General features: G+C 59.7%; 1 protein-coding gene across 1 annotated transcript in view; it reads left to right on the plus strand.

Moving 5' to 3' along the window:
- The first annotated feature begins 1,502 nt into the window (after positions 1-1,502).
- Positions 1,503-16,481, plus strand: part of LOC120765854 (stAR-related lipid transfer protein 8-like) — a 57,258-nt gene continuing 42,279 nt past the window's right edge. The window contains exons 1-2 of the mRNA XM_040091048.1: positions 1,503-1,641; positions 3,906-3,939. Of these exons, the coding sequence (XP_039946982.1) occupies positions 1,597-1,641; positions 3,906-3,939 (79 nt within the window). The 5' untranslated portion in view covers positions 1,503-1,596. The remainder of the gene's footprint in view (positions 1,642-3,905; positions 3,940-16,481) is intronic.

A 16,481-nucleotide genomic window follows, 5' to 3' on the forward strand; every position in this document is an offset into this window, starting at 1 on the left:
AGCCCTGGGTTTTTAAAGCAGGAGAAAAAGAATTGATGTACAAAGCTTGTGCTGTGCCTTGGTGTCCCCAGCCCTGCTGCACTGGCCCAGGAACACCAGCAATGCAGGGGGCAGGGTGAGGGGCTGCAGCTGGTGCCAAGGCCGGGAGCGGTGCCAGAGCCCGCTGAGGAATGAGTGAGGGGGAGATGGAAGGAGGCAGCTGGAGCCGGCGCCGGGGCTGATGCTGCCTGTGAGCTGCTGCTGGGGCCACGGCGGGGCCGTGCTGGGCCACGGCAAGGCTGTGCAAGTGCCACCAGGGTACTGCTGCCAATCCAGGTCCCAGTGCTGGTCAGGTCTGCTGGATGCTGGTAGTGCTTTGTGCCATCCTCTCCAGGCAGGTGCATCTGCTCCAGCTCTGCCGTGCTGTGGCCTTCCATGCTTTTTGTCCTTGCCTTATCCCCCTTATCCTTACACTTTGGGGCCCCAGCACCCTGTTCTGGCCTGTCCTGCCTGACACGTGGCACTGGACGCAGCTGCCACAGGCACCAGCTGCTGGGGGTTGTGCACAGACGTGCCACATCCTGAGCAGAACCATTGTGCTCTGGCTCCTGTTCCCACCCTCAGGTCCCGTCAGAGCGGTGCTGACACCAGCCTGAGAAGGGCAGCGGGCAGGAGCGATGCCACTGGAGAGCCTGATGCCAGTCCAGGGTGTGTGACAGCCACAAAGGGTCCTTTGGGAGCAGGGCCGAGCCCAGGCATCACTGTGGATCTTCTTGCCCTTGCTCCTTCCGAGCTACTGACACAAATCACCAGTTTGTGGGGTGTTCTTATGTGCCTGCAGGAAGAATCCTGGCCCAGGGGGCTGCGAGTGGAGGGCTGGCACAAATGTTTGTGATGTGACCTTTTATTGTGGCGCTTGTGAACGGATGATGTTTGCAGAGGGCAGATGAGGGGCTGTGGATAGCTGGAGCGAAGGGCTCAGCTGTATTTGGTAGCTGGAGGGGTTCCCCTGTGTTGTTTGCCCTGCTGGGATCTCACCAGCAGGCTGGCCCTGGGTGCTCCTGCTCTGTGATGGGGTGCCTGCTGTGCCCGTGGTGAGGCCGGCAGCACCTGGGCACCCAGGGAAGGCACCAGGGCTGGGTGCGCCGTGTGCCTCGCGGAGGAGAGCGCCGGGAGCTGCCAGCCAGCTCGGGCAGGACCTGAACCGTCCAGGGTTTGGGTTTCCAATGTCCTACATGTGTCTTTGACAGCCAAAATCCGCGTTCTCCAGCTCTGGAGCGCTGGTCACTCCTCTCCCCTTCCCACTTCTCAGGAATGGGGAGCAGCTCGGTGCGTTCCAGGCAGGAAGGAAAACGCGGAGCTGTTTAAAACCAGCAATCTTCGGGGAATTTCAACCGCGTCCGAGCCCGTTCCCAACCAACTGAATAACGGTGCAGGGTTTGAATGCTGGCCCGCCTCCGCCGCTGCCTCCTGCTCCTCCCTCCGCTGCCGCCGCCGCCGCTGCCCGCACGGGGCTGTGCCCGGCTCCGCCGCCGCAGCGCTGCCATGGGGGTGCCGGGGGGGGCTCTCCCCGCCGCCGGGGTCTAGGGGGGTCCGCCGGGCCCCCGCCCGCACATCATGCCATTGCTGGATTTCTTCTGGGCTTGCTTCAAAAGAGCCAAGGTAAGGGAGCGCTGCCCCGCGGCGCCCGTCCCTGACGCGCTCCGGTTTTCGGGAAAAGACTCTGGAAGGGGAGCTGGGGACGCGGCCCCGGCTGGGCTCAGCTTGCTCAGGGTGTCTGCTCCGGGAGGGTGTGTGTGTCGTGCCCGCGCCTCACGTGCATGTGAGGGGTTTTAATTTTGGCTGGGCCATGTGTAGGTGCGCTGGTCCCTGTGCCCTAAGCTTGCCCGCTGCCCTTTACTGGGTCACCGTGTCCCGGCAGCGGCAGCCGGGCTGTGCCCAGTGAACGTGGCACTGGGCTCCGTGTGTGTCCGTGTGTCTGTGTGTCTGTGTGTCTGTGCATCCCCAGCCCCCCGAGGTGGTTAGCACATGCCAAGAGGGTCCTGCCATACCTGCTTGTGTGGTGCAGTCAGGCTGGGACATCCTTCCGAACCCAGAGGCTCAGGTCACCTGTGGCATGGCTGTGGAGGGTCAGGGCAGCTGTGAGCAGGATGGGAAAGGAGCAGTGAAGCGCAGGACCCCCTGTTTTTCATTTCCTGGAGCAGCAGTTTCTCATGGCATGGGATCTGAGATTTTTTGTTAGCGTTTAATTCTTCATCTGTCACCTTAATAACAAACGACTCTCCCTTGCCTGCTCCTGGTCACTGTTGGTTCATTGTGTCCCAGCCTATGCAGTGTGGTGGGAGGTGAGCTGGGGAGATTGTGGAGTTATAGTCAGTGTGAATTTTGGGAGTTTCATATGGGGAAAACTGGTAAAATCCACTTTTCAGGCAGCGCTGTACACCGGGCTGTGCTGGGTGAGTGGATCTGCTGTGGTGAAATGGATGTGGAATGCACGCTGTCCCCCGGGCTTTCAGCGCAATGCTTAAAATAGTTGAGTCTAAAAATGACATTTGTGAAATTCATTGGTAGTATTAGTGGCGGTCTTGTCCCTGCTGTCTCGTCCCCACTGTCTCTGGAGAGCTTAGCTGTCCTCATTAACCCTGCTCATCCCTGCGTGTTGGCATTGCCATCGTCCTGGTGGTGGCACGGGCACGGACACCACGTCCAGGTCACCACTGGCAGAGCTGCAGCTTGGGATGGCTCCAGCCTGGCCTGCAGAGGCTCTGGTGCCCACGGGTTTCATCCTCCTTGGGAGCACCCAGCAGTCCACTGGCTTCAGCCCATCTCTTTGGCCCAGTGTGGGGTCTGGTGGCCCAGCTGGCCAGGGCACCACCCTCCTGGTCACCTTCAGTGGACACCAGTGGCCTCCTCTAGGGCTGAGGCTTCTGCTTCAGCCTGGACGCGCTCTCCTCCCCATGCCAGTGCAGCTCAGCTGCCCGCCGTGAACAGGCGAGGAATTCTCACCTTCCCTGCTGAGGAATTTCTTGAACAGGGAGAAACGTGCTGGGCTCTGTCTGGGGGATTAAAGCTTTCCAGGTTAAGTGAGGTGGATCTGATGGCTGGTGGAAGACTTTGTGGGAAAAGGAGCAGGTTGGGCAGTGCCAAAGGATCCAGAGGAGCTGAGTGACCTCTCCTGTGGGCACGGGCACGCTGTGAGGTCGCGGCGATGACTCCAGCCCTGGTGATGGCACCCCTCGGGCAGGCGGTGCTGCGGGAAGCACAGCAGCAGGGACATGGTTAAGCCTCTCTTCCCTGGGTCATCCTCATCCCTGCTGCCCCGGCAGGAAGAGGGGTCCCGGGGGTCCGTGGGAAAGTCCGGCTCAGCAGCGCGGCGCATTCCTGCAGTGATCCCGCCGGCACCTCTGGCCCGTTTGTGGGGCGGTGCTGCTGGAGGGGCTCATCTGCACCCAGAGAGAGATTGGGGAGCATCCCGGGCTCTGCACTCACCTCAGGACCAGCAATGGGGACCTTCTGCTGCTCCTCCACCTCTGCAAATTGCTGCTGTCTCCCAAGTGCTGCCATGAATCCCATCTCCCGTGGCTTCCCTCGGGAGCCGGGGTGGTGTGTGTGTGCTGGGCACACCATGTTAGCCTGGTGCTCAGGGCCCTTGGGAGTGGCAGTGGTGTTTTAAAACCAGCGAGGCCGATGCCCTTGGGAGAAGCCTTTGCCAGGGCCCTGAAGTTGGAGCATCATTGCTGGTCCCAGCTCCGGATCAGCGCTGCTGGTCTCAGGTCACCTCTGGGCGGAGGGGAGGCTGGAGCAGGGAGCAAGCCCGGATGTGAGGGGTAGCATTCCATGAATGTGAGAATCAAAATGATTTAAAAAATACATTATTTCTGTTTGTTTTTTTTCTTCTTTCTTTCTTTTTTTCTTTCTTTTCACAGAAATTCACGTTGTTAGAAGATAAAAAAGATGCAGGTAAGCTGCAGCAATAATTTTTGGGGCAGGAGCGCCCTTGCTGTGGGGTCACGGGAAGAGGAATGTCCCGTTGTGGGGTTCTTCTGCCAGCAGTGTGATTTCCCCCAAAAAACTGTCATTTTCAGGAGAATATATTTGCAAAGGGACCTTGGTTCCTTTTCAAGTCCTCTGGTCTTTGTGGTGAACAGGTAACCAACCCCACGGGGAGCTCTGGAGCCTTGGCACTGCAGTGCCGTGGGCAGAAAGGCCACCCCTGGCTCGGAGCCCCTCGGCTTTGTGTGCCTGGAGCGTCCCACCCATGACTGCGGGGCAGGAGGGACTCGCAGTGCAGCTGCAGGCTGATCCATGGGGATTGTGCTGGGGCTGCCCTGCCATGGGGGGTTTGTGGGTGCGGGGGAGGCTGGTGGTGGTCTCTGGGAGCAAGAGGAGAAGAAGGAGGAGGGTGTGTGTGCCAGCAGGACCAGGAATCTGGGATGGGGATGGGGGGTAGAGGTCCTGCCTTTCATCATCCCACGTGTGCCATGGGGGTCTCTGTGCAGTGACACCCCCAGAATCAAACCTGTCCCATCCTACACAGGGTGGCCCATGGCCATTGGCTCTGGTGGCCCTGGAGGTGGAGGGACCTGGAGCCGGGGTGGCTCCACAGCTTTGGGCACAGGGCTCGGGACACGCCCCGTGGATGGCGGCTCCGCTGTCGGAGGTGGGGGCAGTGGGGCTGCCCACGCTGCTGGCTGGAGCTCTGGCACCGTGAAAAGGGAAACCCATCACGCAGGGAGCCTGTGGAGCGTGCCTGGGGATCTCCAGGCAGTTCCCTGCCCAAAGGGTGATGCCCTGAGGGCCTTGTGTTCTCATGCCCATCAGGGTGAAGTGAGCTCTGAGTCTGGCCGGTGAGAGCCCAGAGCGCCCGAGAGCTCTGGGTAACAAAGGTGCTTTGTGAGAGAGCCCCAGAGGTATCTTGGGTGGTCTCTGGCCCTGGCACAGCAGAGATTAGGAACATAAATGTCAAGTGCTTGTTAAAAAGAGTTAAAGAGCCCTGCGGAAGGGAAGGGGCAGGGAAGGCTCCTGTGGATCAGACTGTGACTGGGATTTTGGGGCAAGGAATGCTTAGAGGTGTTTTCCCCTTGGTTAAAACTGTCTGTGGAATCCAGGTCTCTCCTGGCGAAGGCTCAATGACGCTCACATGACCCCTGACAGGCAGCTGACACCTGCCTGTCACATGTCCCTGTCCCAGCGCTGGCTGCTGGTGGGATGCTGGGCAGCCACGGGCTCTGGGAGCAGGAGGAGCAGGAGCCTCGTGTCCTGAGCAGCTGCACAGTTTCTCACTGTGGGATTTGTCACCTGTGACTTGATGTGATGATGGGGCTGTGGCAGCTCCTGGTGTCACTGCGACCTGCAGCAGCACAGTGCCTGGGGCAGGCTGTGGTTCTCCCTTTCCCATGGATTACACTGGACAGGGAACAAGCCTGCAGGGGGGTTGTGCCCTCCACTGGGAAGGGGCCAGGGTGGGTGCCTGCTGTCCTCTTCACTCGTTGTCCCCAAAAGGTGCTCAGACAAAGGGGGCATTCAGGCCGTGGGCTTGGGGGATACCATTCCCTTCCCTTACGATGATTTTTCAGTCTCTTTGCATGAGGACCTCAGCTCCTGACACAGTGGTATGAGGCACGGTGGAGTTGGTTCTGGTTTATCCCCGTAGCTCTTGGCAAGGTGTCTCTTCCATCAGTTCCCAGAGCTTGCCTCTGACTTTCCTCCTCCAGCACTGCTGCTCTCTCAGCACACCTGGCAAACACCCTGAGCTGCTTTCCAGGTGTGGACAGAGCCATTCCCAGCCCCTGTTGTGCTGCCACATCCCCTTCCCTGAACGCTGGCTGGATGAGCTCACTGTGGCTTCTTCCCCCAGCACATAAACCCCGGGGTGTGCCATGGCAGCTCCTGCAGCAGCGATGGTGGAAAACAACTTGGGTTCCATCCGCCTTCTTGGAGGTGACGTTTCAGCCCGGGAGCACATGGGGACTCCTGTGTCCCCACTCTCCCTCCTGCTGCTCTGCCCTGTGGCAGAGCCCTCCCTGGCCCACCCTGCAGTCTCCTCGGGTGGCACCCTCAGCTGGGTGGGACACAGAGCCCCTGCACAGCCCCAAACGGCTGGAACAATCCCAGCTGGGTCAGGTTTCCATGGATTTCCTAACCCTCTGCTTCCTCTCCAGCATTCACTTCCCATGTATTGTTCTGGACTGAGCAGAAAGGAAAAGCTTGAAGAAAGGAAAGGCTCGCAGCCTGGCCATGCACCTGAAAACTGCATCCTCAGAATAAATTCCTTCCAACAGCAGCACCAGGCCCCTCCAAAAGGGATTGGGAGGTGCTCTGCCCATGTCACAGAGTGGTGGCTCCCCTTGCTGCTAAAGGACAGGGATGGAGCTGGTGGCTCCTGCCAGCACAGCCAGACAGTGGTGACATTGCATCATTTCAGGGTGGGCTCCTGCGGCTGGATGCGGTGAACTAACAGGGGAAAGCAGCGTGAGGGACTCGGCTGAACTTTTGCCCCTGCATGGAATAATAAGGTTGTATTTACCCAGCATCTGGACTACCGAAAATAACCTGCTAAATTTAGCTGTTGTTGATGTGTTGTCACAGCTGAGCTGTTCTTCTCCCCTCGCACAAAAATCTCCTGCACTGACTCGGTGGGTTTGTGGCCTGAGCACGAGGCCCCAGTTCCTCACCTGACCTGAGCCCATGCGTGTGGTTCCCTGGGTTTCGGGGGAGAAACTTGGATCTGGTTTTGTCACTGAATGTTTTGGAAGGGAGAGGGGCTGGGCGCTGGCAGGGGGCTGTCCTGGCATGTGTGGGCGTGCAGGGGCCACTGCTGCTGCTCTTGGCACTGGGGCCGTGCTCCGGCTGTGGCGTCAGAGCCAGGGAGATCAGAGGGGCCCCACGGAGTGAGTGGGATGCTGGACGTGGCAGCTGGGACCCGCTCTGGGCACTCCTGGAGCTCGTTGAGAAACTGCTGCTCTTACATGGTGGAAAAGGCAGTCATGGGGCTGGGTGTGGGTCAAAGAGGTGGGAAGTAGAAAAGCTGAACTGAATGTGATTATTTGTGGTTTTGGTGGGACATGTGATGAGGGGATTCTGTGCAGCTCCTTCCTCTTCCTCTTCCCCTTCCCTGCCCTCCGGGGTTCAGGCTTGGCTGGTGAATCATCAGTTCTCATTCTTGTGTCCCTCTGCCTGTAAAATTTGTGTAGCTCTGACCCCCTGATGACTCCTGCAGCGACAGAGACCCCTCCCCCAGCTCAGCTCCTTCCTTCTGGGCTTTAATTCCAGGGCTGGAAGTTTTCCCATTTCCTGTAGCTAACAAAATACAGATTCCCCCCTCTGGACAGCAGGATCCGCTCGCAGGTTGGGGGATTTTCTTTGAAGGCCGGAAAGGAAGAGCCTGGGTTAGAGAGAAGGTTTTTCTGTGTTGGTGAGCTTCAGAGCACGTGGGAAGTGCAGGGAACGAGCTGGGGAAAAGCTCCTTTAGCCACCTTGTGCCCGGAGTGTCACCAAGTTTTTCCCATGGCAGCAAGAAGCGATTGAGACTGGCTGGAAAGCAACTGCGGGCAGGAAAGTACAATTCTGTCTGCATCCTCGGGTGGTTTGCACGAGGCTGAAATGATTGAGAGGGAAGTTCTGAGTGTGGTCATTTCCCCGAAATTATCGTGTGAAAATACACTGGAAGCTGGCAGAAAGGTTTGGCTGGGCAATGGTTTTTCTTTGCTCAGAGCTTTGACACGCAAACTGCCTTAACGTGCACGGGAAGGTAACCGTGTGCCTGAAGCAGCCCCTCTGTCCTTCTGGGCAAAGCTGGTGCAAATGGAGCAGGCACGGGACTCTGGGAGCCTCCTGGGGCTGTGTAATTCTCCCGGGAGTCTGTTTTCAAAGCCCGAGAGAGGTCAGGCGGGGAAAAAGCAGTGTGAGGTGTTGGCAGGCCAGTCCGATCACGTTAATTCCTTCTCCTCTTAATGAAGAGAGCCCCTGAGCCCTGCCCGGCGCGTCCGCAGGGCTTTGAACCTCCGCCCGCCCCCGCCGGCGGAGGCGGCAGCGAGCGCGCCCAGGCGCGGGGTGGCCCCGGCGCGGGGGTGACTCAGTTTTGGGAGGATGCAGGAGGAACACGTGGCTCAGCATCACCTTCACCTTGGCCCCTGGTGATGCCCGACCCTGGGGGGATGCAGCTGAGCGGGGTCCCAAGGTGCCGCGTCCCGGGGATGCTGCGGGGAGCGGGGCCGGCGGGCGGGAGCATCCCCCAGGGCGAGCGGCTTCCTCGGCCGGAGGCGCGGCCGGGGCTGCGGGGAACGGGCGGAAGGGGAGCGGGCGTTCCCCGGGAGTGGCCCCGGTCCCGTGCCCGCATCCCGGCGGGGGAGGAGCCGCCGCTCTCGGCCGTCCCGCCGGAGCAGCGATGGGTCGCCGGGACGGGGCCGGGGTCGCGGCTCCGCTCCGGGGCTCCGGGCGCTCCCTGGGGCTGCGGCTCCGCCGCGCCGCGGCCGCGGCTCCGTGCGGGGCGGGACGGCGCGGGCGGGCAGGTGAGTGCGGGGCCCGGGGCTGCGAGCAGCACGGTGCGGGGCAGCGCCGGGAGCGGGGACGTCGCGTTTGCTGCGCGGCGAGGCGAGGGACGGGCGCAGGGTGGGCTCCGTGCGTGTCAGTGCGGTGGATGCAAAAGGCAGAGCGCGGGCAGGGGACGCGGCTGAGGGGCTCGGGCTCTGCTTTCCTTCCAAAATCCGGCGGGTTTGGTGGTGCTCTGGGCCGTGCCCTGCTGTCTGTCGTGTCTGAGTGATGCCGGTCCCAAAGCCGAGGGGAGGGGGACTGTTCTGAGCCGACTGGTAAAGCAGATCGTTCGCCCGAGGGTCAGTCAGGTGAAAAGAACTTCCACTTTTCATCAAAGAAAGAGCATTATTTTGTGTTTGACAGTGTTTAAATGATGCTTGTATCAGTCATCTTGTCAAGGCTGTGAAAATGCTTAAGGAGTTTTTGTTCCTTTGGAACTCCGGTGCTAAAACTGGTTTGATGTGGCTTGTAAAGATGCCTGCGATAACGGGGTGTGGGTAATGACCTTGAAAGCCATTTATTTTGGGCTGTGTGAGGGAGGAACTGCTGCTGCCTGGTTTCTCCATTGGCTGTGATGCTTAGTGAACAATTCCACCTCACACCTGGAGACTCATTCTTTCTGCTGATAAATGATCCCTTCAGGAATGGCCCAAACTGCGCTGATTGGACAGGGGCTGTTCCTCAGGGACTAGAGGATAAGCTTAATTTATTGTAGGCGAGGGGGAAGTGGAGTTCTCTAAAGATCTCCCACTGCTGGACCATGTGCCAGTGACGTTGCCTGGCTCATGGGGCAAGTTGTAGCCAAGGGCTGTTGGCCCCGTGGATCGAGGGACAAAGTCCCTGCCGAGGACAGGAGCTTGTTTTGGGATCATCCACATGAGTGCAAGGAGCACAGATCCTCTCTAGGCTCTCCCGGAGGGTCTGTGGTTGCTCCCAGGAGCCAGCCCTGCCAGGAAGATTTTCTTGAGATTGCTCAGCATCCTGCCTCTTTTCACATGTGCTGGTAACACTGTGTGTGCTTCCAAGGAAGGACCAGAATGGAAAACCATGTTTTTAGCCTTGCAGAGTGAGAGGAGGCTCTGGCTCGGGTGGGTGAGGCAGGAACAGTCGGAAAATGGAGCTGGTTGCTCATCACTTGCCGGCGTTTTGCCGTCCAGTAGCTGGGGGCTTTCTGCTCTGCTCCAGCAGTGGCCACATAATCCAGATTCCTCGGGTAAATTCCTGCTGTTTCTCCTAGATCTGTGGCTGCTGTTTTAATTGCCCGGAGCTCCGAGCCAGACACAGGACCCTTGTTGCACAAACCCGGCTCCCATGAATGATGCTGTTGTGTGTGTCTCTGAGCTTCTCTTTTCCTCCCTCTCGCCCTCCTCCTTTGGAAGCTGGGGAATTCAGCACTGGTGAGATCCCGCCTGCTGTGTTCGTGCAGCTGGCAGCAAGGCTCCAGCTGCCATTTCGGGTGTGCCACTCTACCTCCTTGCCCTGATTTTCCTCACATGAGGGGTACTGGAGCCGTCCTCCTCCACATGGCTGGGGCTGGTTTGCTCGCTTCCTGCTGGTGTGAGGCTCAGTGCTGAGGCCAGGGCTGAAACACCCCTGTGGTCCTGGAAGCTCCAGGTGGATGGGGCAAAGGTGGCTTCTGGGCTCTCTGTGCTGCAGATTCACCAGCCTCAGAGGTGTTGGGGATGTCCCATGGGCCTGGGGCTCCTTGTGGGATTTTCTGGGTACCCAGCGGTTGGAAGGGCTGCGGTGGCACCTGGGTTCTTCTTTTAGGGCTGGGGATTGGGAAAAGCCAACAAGTTGTTCTGCACTAGGGCGGCTGGACAGAGATAAATGGGGCATCTCAAGGTGGGCAAGGGTGCCAGTACAGGCTGGGCCAGCTCTGCCAGGGAGTGACACCCTTTGTGTGGAAATAACACGAGTTTCTCCTGTTCCCCACCCACAGCAGTGGAACTGTAGGAGCTGTGGATAATGCATTAGCAGAGCAGGAGTCCCCTGGCAGTTGGACGTGACACACACACCCCAGACCCCATCACCTATGGGTGCCTTTCTGGGCTCTCTTGTATTTATATACCTGAAAAAAACCAAACTCCTATAACCTTTCTTTTCCGCCCCACATTTATTGGGGTTGCAGAAAAGAGCAGCAGTGAAAAAAGGCCGTGGCGTGCTGGTGCAGGATGTGTCCGTGGGGGTGCGTGGGTTCCCCGTCTGCGGGAGGCTCCCAGCTGGACAAAGATGCTTTTCCCTCAGACTCGGGGTAGCTTATTGTCCCTTTCCGCTGTTTCCGAGGGGTTCCATGTGCCGGGGGCAGCAGAGGGACCCGTGTCCCGCGGGGAGGTCGCGCTTTGGGAGCCCCGCTGGTGGTGGCTGCTGCCTCTTTCCACCTCAGCATCTCCACGAGGTCTCCTGCTCTCTGCCTCCACACCCTCCCTTTTTCTTGCTCCACACAAGGAATGAGTGGAGAAACGCCTGAAAAGCCTCCGAGCCCAGCGATTTTCCGTCACCGTGCTGGGTCCACCTGGGTGAAACCACCACCCTGGCTGCCCCTTGGTGTGCTGGCTTTGGGGGTCAGTCAGCACGCCCAGGTTCTGCACCCACCGTGTTTCCAGAGGCTCTGCTCGCCCTCTGTCCCTTTTTCTCCCCTCCCCACGAGCCGCGGAGTTGAGCTCTGGCTGGCTTGGGAATCGTGGGGGTCAAGGCTCGGCTGGTACCCGGATCGCCCTGACCCCTCCCCTGCCCACGGGGGCTCACATCCCTTCGCTCCTCGCTTGAATGACCTTCCAGTGATCCCCCCCAGATCAACAGCTGCTCTCTTTGCTGGGGCTGACCCCGGGGCGGGGGGCACCGGCTGCCTGCTGTCACCCCCCTGCCACCCCCCGCCCGCCCCTGGGGTCCAGCTGGTTTGTGAGAGAGGGGCTCTCACGCACAAAGCTGCGGGAGGACTTTGTAGCCAACAAGAGCAGCATTGAGCAGCCTGTGCTGGAGTTCCTTCCCTCCGTGGGGAGAGCCAGGGCAGGGGGGGGCTGCGGCGGGGCAGAGGCAGGAGGGAGGTTGGTGGGAGGAGGGTCAGGAGCTTGGGAAGGAAGGAAGGAGATGCGCCTCTTAGACTGTGGAAACAATGGGGGAAAAAAAAATCCTGTTTTTTAACTTTATTCTCCCAGTTTGGGAGCTTGGGCATCCCTCCAAGCGGTGATTTCCAGAGGAAAGCTGGTTTCTGGCACCCCTGATCTCTCTCCTGCTTTTCTGGTCATGCCACCCCAGATTGCTGCCTGCCTCCATCTCACCCTCTGCCTCCTCTGCCTCTCCCTCCACGCTCAGGCTGGTGTTTCCTGACCTCCAGCCCTTTCAAACTCTCATCGCTCACAAAAATTTCCTCCTTCAAGTCCATTTTAAGCACTGTTTTTCCCTCTTGCAAATCACCTGTGGCTGTGCCCCTCTGGTGTGACAGGAGTGTTCCAGAGCCAGGTTGTGAGGTGTGTGTGCAGTGAAGAAGATCCTCCTCACTCTGTGCCTCTGGAATTGTTACTACAGAGCAGTGCAAGGGGATTTTTGGGGACACGAGTCCCTGCGAGCAGCCCCACTGCTCCTCTCAATGCCTCGCTGTGGCTTCCAGCCCAGCTGTTCCATCCGCTGGGTCTGACGGACAGGGAGAGCTGGGCACAGCCAGGTGTGTCCAGAAATTGTCCTGGGATGCCTCTTTGTGGGGGGAGCACCCTGAGGGTGCTCAGCCCTGCAGGGAGGTGGCAGCTGTTGGTGTCCACATCCTGTGGTCCCACGGGCCAGGCTGGGCCCTGCAGTTGCTGCTGCCGGTCTGGGAGTGAGGGACCGGGATGGTTTAGCTGGGAGAGCACGGGGGCCTGGGGCAGTGCGGGACATGGATGGGGTTTGGGGTTCCTCTGTGTTTCACACGTGGCACAGGATCACAGAATGGTTTGGGTGGGAAAGCTCCTTAAAGTTCATCTCGTTCCAGCCTCTACCATGGAGGGACACCTTCCACTATCCCAGCTTGCTCCAATCTCCATCCAGCCTGGCCTTTCACACTTCCAGAGATCCAGGGGCAGCCACAGCTTCTTTGGGTTGTGCCAGGGCCTCACCACACCCGCAGGGAAGAATTTCACCCCAATATCCCACCTAACCCTTCTCTTTTTCAGTGAGAAGCGATTCCCCCTTGCCCTGTCCCTCCATCCCTTGTCCCCAGTCCCTCTCCAGCTCTCCTGGAGCCCCTTCAGGCACTGGAAGGGGCTCTGGGGTCTCCCTGGAGCCTTCTCTTCTCCAGATGAACACCCCCAGCTCTCCCAGCCTGGCTCCATGGCAGAGGGGCTCCAGCCCTCGGAGCATCTCCATGTCCCTCCTGCGTTCCCCGGCAGCGGCCGATGTGGTACGGGGGAGCTCAGGGCGGGGGGCTGCGGGCGCGGGGCGGATCCCGGGGGCGGCGGGCGGATCCCGGGGGCGGGCGGTGCAGGGCAGGGCGAGGCGGATCCCGGGGATGGGGGGCGGATCGCGGGCGGTCCCCGCGGCGCAGCCCCGCACCTGCCGCGGCCGGGCTCACACCGACAACAGCCGGAGCGCCGGCTGGCACTGCCCGAGCCCGCCCGCTGGCCCGGGCACCGGGGGTCCCCCTCTGCGCCCCCCATCCTCCTCCAGACCCCCCCCTCCCTCGACAGGGCCCCCGAGAGCGCGGCTGGACGGGGCATAGCCTGAAGGTAAACCGGGAACCTGCGCCTGGCTGCGGGGAGTGAGTGCGGAGGAGGAGGTGGGTTTGGGGAGAAAGCAGCCGAAGTCAATCTGCTGTCTTTGATCCTTGTCTCGGGCTGGCGTGTGCTCCGAGTGCGGCACGGGCACGGCAGAATCCCTTCCTGAAATCGCTTGCAGCTCTGCGTGTAAAGGAGTTAAGTAGACGGGAGGTGACGGAGAGATAGAGGGGCCTCACGTTGTGCCAGGGGAGGTTCAGTTGGATATTAGGAACGATTTCTGCCCTGAAAGGACAGTCCAGCCCTGGCACAGACTGCCCAAGGTAGCGGTGGAGTCACTGTCCCTGGAGGGGTTTAACAGCCGTGTAGCCGTGGCACTTGGGGACGTGGGTTAGTGGTGGCCCCGGCAGTGCTGAGGGAACAGCTGGGCTCGGTGATCTCTGCGGGCTTTTCTAACCCGAATGGGGTTCTGTGATTCACTCGTGGCTCCAGAGATCGCTGCTCAGCCCCGCTGCCTCCAGCAGCCCCGGAATGCCGCCAGGTGGGATGTGTGTGTGCTCCGGTGCTCCGCGTCGGGACGGGCACGGTGCCTGGGTGAGGGGGCTGTTGCTGCAGCCGGGGGGGGGGGGGGATGAGAAGAAGCTTGCAGCTGGTACGCAGCTCCTGACAGCCTCGTGCGGCAACTGGATCCCCCTGTGTCATTCCCGGGCTGAGTCACGGCAGCGCGCGGGGCGAGAATCCGCTGCTGCCCTTGGAGCAGCCGGGTTTGGCGCCTTCAGCTCCCGGCTCGGCCGCGCTGACCCGCACGCCGCTGGCAGGGTTCAGGAGGGACGCGGGCTTTGGGCCACCTGGGTTTTCCCAGGGCTCCTCCTCTACCTGGAATTAGTGCGGGTAAACCGGCGGCTGACAAAACACGGATCTGCCGTCTGATTCAGAGAGTCGGTGAGTTCTTGGAGAAACTGTGCTGATGTCAGGAGACTCCAGATCAGGCCCTGTCACTGCAGTGGGGGAGGCTGGGCTCTGTGTCCTGGCTTTCAGTGCCGTGGGCTCATGTTTGCAGCGGATGGGCTCCTCTGGAGCCCTTTGTCGTTGGCAGGGATGGATGGGTATGCCGTGCATGTGTCATTGTGACTGTGACCCAGCCGTGCTCTGGAGGAGCGTGCTGCCAAGGTGAGAGGCTGCTTCCTCAGGGGCTCTTTGATCGTGCCGAGCTCAAACACCAGCTCTTTGTGCCTTTGGATTTGTGGTTTGTGTTCCGAAACGCTCCGTGTGCTGAGGGCAGTAAGAGCCTCTTCTACTTTAGAGACCTTTGTACAGTTCCTGGGTGTTGGAGTGCATATCGTGAATTTTTGGCAGAAATCCACGCTCTTTTCCACTTGCATACGTGAACTGTTATCAATGGCTGTGCCTTTTTCTCGTTTGCATTCTCACCAAAGCCCAACTGGGGAGGTGGCTCCGCAGCCACCCCTTGCAGCTCTCGGCACCAGCGTGCCAACATGAGCAGGGGCCACGGATCAGCTCGCATCCCGTCAGTCTCCCTCCGTTCCTGCAGGGGAAAAATCAGCTCCCACCCTTGTCCTGAAAGCTTGTCCGTATTCTCCGTGTGTGGCGAAACACAGAGTCCCAGCACAGAGCAGGTAGCAAAGCCCCTTCTGAGGAGCAGCTCACATTTGTGCCACGCGCTGGCACTTCCTCCAAGAAATTCTTTTCTGATAAAAGACTGACTGCATAAATCCAGCCGTGCTTCCGTTGAGCATTCCCTGCCTGCGTCGCCTCCAGTGCCCAAACCCCAGCTGTGCGTTCACAGGACAGGCTGCCAGCGGTTCAGTTTCGCAAGAGAACACAATGTGGTTGCGCCCAAGGGCACGTCAGTACTTCCCTTTGGTTTTGTACTAATTTCCAAAAGATTTGAAGGTTCTCGAAGTCAACTGAAGTGAGTGGAGGAACAAAAGATCGCTCTTTCCCCGAGGGCATGCTGAGGTTGCTGCATGACTTTGGGCAGAAGGACCAAGCCGGGAAGCTGGCTGGCACTGAAGGGTGCAGGTGGTGCCGAGAGTAAATCACTGCCAGCAGAGAGAAGAACGGAGTCTCCTTCCTTCAAGTGATCACCCCATGACAAGCCTGAGACAGTTTGCCTGTTGCAGGGGTTTGGGATTTGCCTGTGTCCTCAGTGTGGCTTTGGAAGGGCTTTGGCATTTGGCGTCTGTGGAAGTTTAATCCCCAAATTCAGGCAGCGTGCTGGCAGTGGGGCTGCGGGGAAGGGAATGCCTTTGGAGTGGTTGCTGTGGCCCTGTTGTGTGGGGAGCTGGGGGGTCCTGCGGTGTGGTGGGACTCCTGCCCTGTGCCAGGGCTCATCTCCCTGGCCCAGCAGAGCATCCCCTAACATGGGGGTCTCCTTTCCTCCCCCCAGCCCCATAGCAGAGGTGTTGCTCCATCCCTTCTGCCCACTGGATTTGCTGACAAGGGTTACCAGAGCCTGGGGATGAAAGCTGAGCTGTTTTTGTGCGTGTAAAAAGCTCTGAAGTGGCGTGGGGGCTGTAAAAGCTGGGATGCTGTTGCTCTGCTGGTCTTCCCATTCCACGCCATGCCCACGCTGGTCCTGCTGCAGCAGCAATGGTGCTCCAGGGCAAGAGGAGCCACAGGGAGTAACAACTCCCCAAAACCATGTTGCAGGTGAGCTGAGCATGGGAATGTGTCCCTGGAGCTCGGGGTTTCTCATTTCTCAGCTTCCCTTCCTGCACAGGGTGTTCCAGCCCTGCTGGGGTGTGTGACGGAGGTGTTTGGGGGGATTTAGCACCGGAGGAAAGCTGTGCCTCCAGGGGCTGGTGGCTGGGGCAAAGGAGCGGCTGTGAACCTTTGAGCAGAGCTCCGGAGGGGACCAGCAGCAGCGGCACATTCCAGCGAGGCCGGGGGTCTCCGCACAGTTAATGATTGAGCTGCTGTGGCCCTTTGGTTCCTGCCATTCGGAGAGCCACCTCAGGGGCACGTGAACCTTTCCAGGCTGCGGGGGTGGGCGTGGGGATTTAAGGAGACAGGCTCTGTCCCTACATTTCCAGTAAGGTGCCAGAAGGTGATGGCTTCTGCATTTTTGCTATCTGTTTGCTTTCTGATTCATTGGGTGTGCTACCTGCACGTTCTACATGAGGATTGTTGTCACTGTGGAGCTGGGCTGGCCTCGCTCTTCCCCGTTCAGTGCTCATCACCCTCTGCCTGATGATGCAGGGGTGGCCCTGATCCCACGGGCTGTGTGTCCCCATGTGTTCCCCCGCCTCTGGGTGCCGT

Source organism: Hirundo rustica, chromosome Z, assembly GCF_015227805.2.
Source record: "Hirundo rustica isolate bHirRus1 chromosome Z, bHirRus1.pri.v3, whole genome shotgun sequence".
Classification (NCBI taxonomy): domain Eukaryota; kingdom Metazoa; phylum Chordata; class Aves; order Passeriformes; family Hirundinidae; genus Hirundo; species Hirundo rustica.